The sequence below is a fragment of the Chanodichthys erythropterus genome, chromosome 2 (assembly GCF_024489055.1).
Source record: "Chanodichthys erythropterus isolate Z2021 chromosome 2, ASM2448905v1, whole genome shotgun sequence".
NCBI lineage: Eukaryota > Metazoa > Chordata > Actinopteri > Cypriniformes > Xenocyprididae > Chanodichthys > Chanodichthys erythropterus.
In genome coordinates, this window is record NC_090222.1 from 40,140,430 (window position 1) to 40,146,608 (window position 6,179).

The 6,179-nt window shown below is 34.9% G+C and overlaps 1 protein-coding gene across 1 annotated transcript in view; it reads right to left on the reverse strand.

Annotated features, from left to right (window-relative positions):
* csmd3a (CUB and Sushi multiple domains 3a) overlaps positions 1-5,867 on the reverse strand; it is a 389,031-nt gene extending 383,164 nt beyond the window's left edge. Inside the window, exon 1 of the mRNA XM_067412377.1 lies at positions 5,717-5,867. Within this exon, the coding sequence (XP_067268478.1) occupies positions 5,717-5,867 (151 nt within the window). The remainder of the gene's footprint in view (positions 1-5,716) is intronic.
* Between the last annotated feature and the right edge of the window lie 312 nt (positions 5,868-6,179).

Here is a 6,179-nt window from a genome sequence, read left to right on the forward strand (position 1 = left end):
TCAGTCCTGCTGATCCAAACAGATGAAAAAACAAAAAGAAATATGTAGCATTAAAAATACAAAACTATTGATGCTTTTATTGGATATTTAAATTACTGTTGTGTCATCTGAACTGCTGTTCACATCCATTTATAGCTCTACACTTTTATTTAAAACATGAGACGGATGAGAAAGCTCATCACAAGCATTCGTTTACAGTAACTACATAATGGACTCTTAAAATACTGCAGCATCTAGAGCTTCTGCTCACAATAAACTACGTTTGCTTCTGAACATGTAATTAATGCATTGATGTGAGCTGCGGATACTGAACAACAGTTCATCACTGGTTAAAGGAGAAATACAGGCATCTTCAGGATGTGCGCTATTCAACGAGCAAGTGTCCTTCAGATGTGAGCCAGAAAATATTGACAGAATCTAAGATATACGAGCAGGCCGATGCCCCTCTCAACAGAAAAAGGAGGCTATTTAAACTTGATGTTGGACATAAAGCAATTTAAAGCAATAGTTCAGAGAATTTTGAGTCATGCGGTTGTTGCTCTAAACATCATAGTTTTACTGTACTATGACTGTCAAGCTTCAAAAAAATCAGTATATCCATATGACTTGTGTTTTCTGAAGTTTTCTGAAGTCATACATTAGACTGTAAAAAGAAAAATGTGAAATTTACATTAAAAAAACACAGCTGTGGTTGCCAAAATATTACTGTAAAAAATGCAGTAGCAACATTTTAGTTTTTACAGATTTAACCTTAATTTTACCTCAATGAGCTGAGAAATACTACAGTATAGAAGGTGCAGACAGTCACTAACAAACATGACATTAAAAAATAACGCAATAAACATTAATTTAACAACATAAAGCCTTAATTTTACATAACTGATCAGACAAAACAGAAGTGAAGTGTCACATTTTTTCACTGTAAATTATAAGAGGACTTCTTCTTTTTAACCAAAAACAAAACAAAACAAAAAAACGGTATTTAACAGTATTTGTTTCCTGTTAGTTTCTCACCATAAGAAAGAGAACTTATTAACCATTTAGCAGGTTTATACTGTTGAATTTTCACAGTCCTTTTTAAAGTGCCCCTATTATGCTTTTTTGAATATTACCTTTCATGCAGTGTGGGATAAAGCTGTTGATGAATGTAAAAGCTCTCCAAAGTCCCCCTGTAGTCAATAATTGTATCCCTTAAAACTCATTTTTGGTCGACAAAATGACATATTTAAACATGTTTTCCTTGAAAATTTCTTCATGCCTTAAAATAGCTTGAATGTAACTCTACACCCTTGCCTCATTTAGTATACGGTTCTATGAATATGCAAATTAGCCCCACCAGAGATCCACTCGTTGATGACACTTTGATGTGATTGGTCACAAGGTAGTTTGTGATGTCACAAACACCAGCAATTCCAAACCAAGTTTTTGAGTGCACTGCAGTTTTAAGGAGAAAATACTCAGCATTGGTGTTGACTTATGAATTTCCACATGGTTTCTCTTAAAAACACCACAGATATATGTGCAACATTGATTTTGACCGCAGGGGGACTTTAAAGATCAAAGTGCACAACAAATAGTTATTTTGTTCTAGTAGAAAGAACTGATTCTGAACTGCTGAAATGAGTAAGTAATTCCAGTCTGACTTCCTGTTACAAACCTACTTAACAAATTTGTATAATGGTTTTCATTGGCTGCCGGTAATGAGCTTTTGGTTTCTGACCAATCACAAAAGACTGAAAACAAAGTGCTTTTTGATCTTGGATGCATGTAAATCTATTGTAGGAGACTCCAAAACAACATTAGTAACCTTTAAAATAGCATAATAGGGGCTCTTTAAATGTATATATTTTTAGTGTAGCTTTGGATTTTTATATTCTAGCTTCTATTTTTATAATGTAGCTTTAGATCAACAAACCACAATCTGCTATTCAGAGAAAATCATCCCATGCATTCACACTGAAAAAAAAAAATAACTTGTAGGATTTCCTCAAAACACATTTTAAGTAAGTTTTACTGCTTCCACTGTATACAACTTACCTGTTATTATCAAGTAAAATCTGTTTACTATTAAACTTAACATTCATAAATAAATTAAGTAAATATTACTTTATTATATTTAATTTCATATATAGAATTAAAGGTGCAGTGTGTAAATTTTAGTGGTGAGGTTGTGAATTGCAATATAGAGTACCGTCCGAGACAGCAGAGAGTAGTCAGTCAAGCAAACACATTTGTCCGTTTAGGGCTACTGTAGAAACACGCCGGCGCAAAATGGCGACTTAACATGTAAGGGGACATGCGGTGCATGTAGATAGTTGGCTCATTGTAAGGTAATAAAACATAACGGGTCATTACGTAAGGTCTTTATACACCACTGAAAACATAGCTATGCATATTATACTGCATCTTTAATCTACTTAACTAAGTAAAGAATAAGTAACTTATAATAAAGTTTACTTGGCAAAACTTTTTACTCAAATAATATAACACTGTATTAAACCATGCTTTTAAAGTGTATGCTTTACTTTGAAACATAATGCATATAGATATTGTGTAGACACCATTCGATAGATCGTTTTTGAGAAGAAAATGAGCTCTAGATGTCACAAATCACACATTACTAACCCTAACAACAAAAGCAATGATAAAACAGTGTAAATACATCTGAAAAAGAAAAAAAAAGTTAGTGCATGATGGGAACACCAGTATCGGAAAAGTTGAGTAGGTTTTACTTAATTTTATATTGTTGATATTTACACTTTAATTTCTAATGAGTACTAATATAAAATTTAATTTGGTTTTTTTAATTATTGCCTGAACTAACAGAATGTAGAAACATGCAGAACATGTAGAAATTACATTTGTTTTTTTCTGTATTAATCACATTCAAATTTCATTTTCTTCCTGCATATATCCAAACTGCTGTTGGTTTGGCGTCAAGCATGTCAAACCATGAAGTGAGGCATTTTTGAAACCAACCCAGAATTGGGTTTCGCTTGGTCATTATGAACAAGATCTGCCAAAAGATTCTTCTTCAAAACAAAAATCCCTTTCAGTGCAAAAAAACAAAAGCAAGTGGGTTTGAAACAACATGAGCGTGAGTAAGTATTGAACTACTCCTGAACTCAGGCCTTAAGCTATCTGGGTTTTTTTTTTTTTTTTGGACAAAACTCCAAGCGCTAGAGATCAAGGTCATCCTCCAACTGAGCAAATGAAAACGCCATGTAGATACTCAGCTAAAACTGCAAACTCAAAACCAGAACATCCACGCCACCACCAACCGAGTGGGACCCAGATCGATGATTTCAAATGAGATGAAAAGTTATTTCATTGGCCTCCCCATTCAACACACTGGCCAATTTTCGAAGCGTCTCTTATTAAAAATGCATCAAGAGAGCCTTGAAGGCAGTGCAGCGCTGTTTGTTTGGCCAAGGACATTATAAGAGAAATAACTTCAAAGCCACGACTGCAACACCCACGGCCTTGTCTCGTCGCTGTTGATAGAAGAAAGCCACTAAATATTTGCATTCATGAAAAAGGGGCCCATTATTTACCAATGTGACATTATGATGAATAGAGCAGATCTTTGAGCTAAACTACAGTAATCATGCTTTCTGTCCAACGGCATTTCAATCCCAACACCGTATGACATTTACCTACAAGAGCAGGTAATGAGGACCGACTTTAGCACGCACAATGATCCACACGGACGTACGCAAGAAAGCTAAAAATGAATACGAGGGAGGTTAATGTCATGCTGCGGCAGCACAACTTCATTCTATCATTTCCATTACATTTCCATTAGACTGAGTCACTAAAGCACCAACGCATGCGAGGAAACACCGCACGAGTTTAAAGGTGTTTGTTGAAAGTAAAAATGGCAGCGTGGGGGATTTTTATTCATCTAGTCAGCTTCAAGTCACGTCAAATGAGACTCCTGTTGATTGAAGATGGATTTTGCATTTCAAACCAAGTCTAAATAATCAGATCAATCAAAATGCAGTTCATTATTTCATTCACAACATCTCATCTCCAGTACATCTCAGACAGATTATACAACTCACTATTTTTACCCTACGAGTCGCTATATGTGACAGACGTGTCTGGTGGGCAGTTATGAGCTATTTCTGTGTCTCTGTGTGAGGTTTTATATGCATAAACAACACATGAACAACAATCAATCATGCCTGCGGTCCAGTTCTACAAGACCCGTGCAACCTGTGCTTTTCATTACAGCAAAGCCCTGCAGAAATCCTGAACTGTGCACTTCATTAAAAAGATTAATAAGATTGGTTATATTATACAGTACGAGAGAGAAGAGAAAGAGAGTAACAGGGGTACGAAATATTAAAGGCTGGTCAAATGAAGCATTGGAAGGTGCAACTATAATACAATAAAAATGCATTAAATCAAACTGTCTGATACAAATATAATGTGACAGTGTATTACAAGACTATACATTTTTCAAGCCCTTACTACATATGTCATTCAGTTATATAATAATAATCTTCACTCTAAAAAATGCTGGGTTAAAGTTGGGTTGAAAATGGACAAATCCAGCGGTTGGGTTAAATGTTTGCCCAACATGCTTTTAACTTTCAACTTTTGTTTAAAAATGACTATATGTCTGGCTTAAAATGAACCCAAAATTGGTTGGGAATTAAAACTCAGACACATAATTACTAGAAGCAACAATAATAATCAAAAAGTGAGCATGTATTATTATTATTATTATTCATTAAACTTATTAATAAATGTTCAATTCCAACATATTTTGGGTTCATTTTAAGCAAGAAATAACTACCCAGCAGGTTGGGCAAAGATTTGACCCAAGTGTTGGGTTAAAACAACCCAATCGCTGGGTTTGTCCATTTTCAACCCAACTTGAGTTGTTTTTAACCCAGCATTTGTTAGAGTATATTTAAGCTATTATTAATAATAATAATAATAATATATATATATATATATATATATATATATATATATATATATACATATACATACACAAAATAAAATATATAAAATACATTTAAAGATAAAAACATGGCATTTTAAAATATTGTATATTATATATATATATATATATATATATATATATATATATATATATATATATATATATATATATATATATATATATTATATACAATATTTTAAAATGGCATGTTTTTATCTTTAAATGTATTTTACACTTCCACAAGAAATATTAGTCATTTCAAAATGCAAAAATGATACATAATGCATTAATATCTAGAGAGAGAGAAAATTTAAGCAGTGCTCCCTTTCAAAGCTTAAATAGATAGATAGATAGATAGATAGATAGATAGATAGATAGATAGATAGATAGATAGATAGATAGATAGATAGATAGATAGATAGATAGATAGATAATTCTTGAATAGAATGTTATCAGACTTTTGTTGACTTCCATTCAGTATGTGTAGAATTTGATGAGAGCTGAGGATGAAATGAGAACATTCTTGCAACGGGACGAAACGCAAACAGAAAAACGAGACCATAAAAAACGCGATGTATCCCTATCAGTGTCCTGTGGTGATGGACACGGCTGGAGAACGCGCAAAAGGACTAGTTGTGAAGGCATGTAAATGCACGTATGTTCAGCCAGAACTGAGGCTCAGTAAACTCCTGCCTATGTTTCTGCGTTTTTCCACCTGCAGCCCCTCACAGTCTCAAACCCACCGACAGCAGCACTTACCCTGCGCACACGACAGTATACAGCACAACACTATATTCCCAATGATAAATCCAGTTTTAATCGTCATTGTGGTAGCGCGCGCGCATCTGATAAATCCTCTATTCGAAAGCACTAAAAATCCTCGGCGTCCGTCATTATCAGCTGCTCTCATAGTCTCGAGTGTCCGGCAGAAACGGATATTCCTCGCGCTGGAGAGGAGACTGATCGCTGGAGTCAGTCAGCGCTGGATGTATGAGGAGACCAACAGCAGCAGCAACCTTGACGAGGACTCAACCATCTCGCCAACAGGGGCACAAAGTATTCTCTGTACTCCTCATATGACTCTCCTCACTTACAGAGCAGCGCATGCTGCTTTCAATGCATCTCTAATGAACGCATGCATTCGCATGCAGGCTGCATTTCACAAAGAGTTGCCAAATGCGCGCGCGTTACCCTTTTTGCATCAACCCAAAAGCAACGTCTT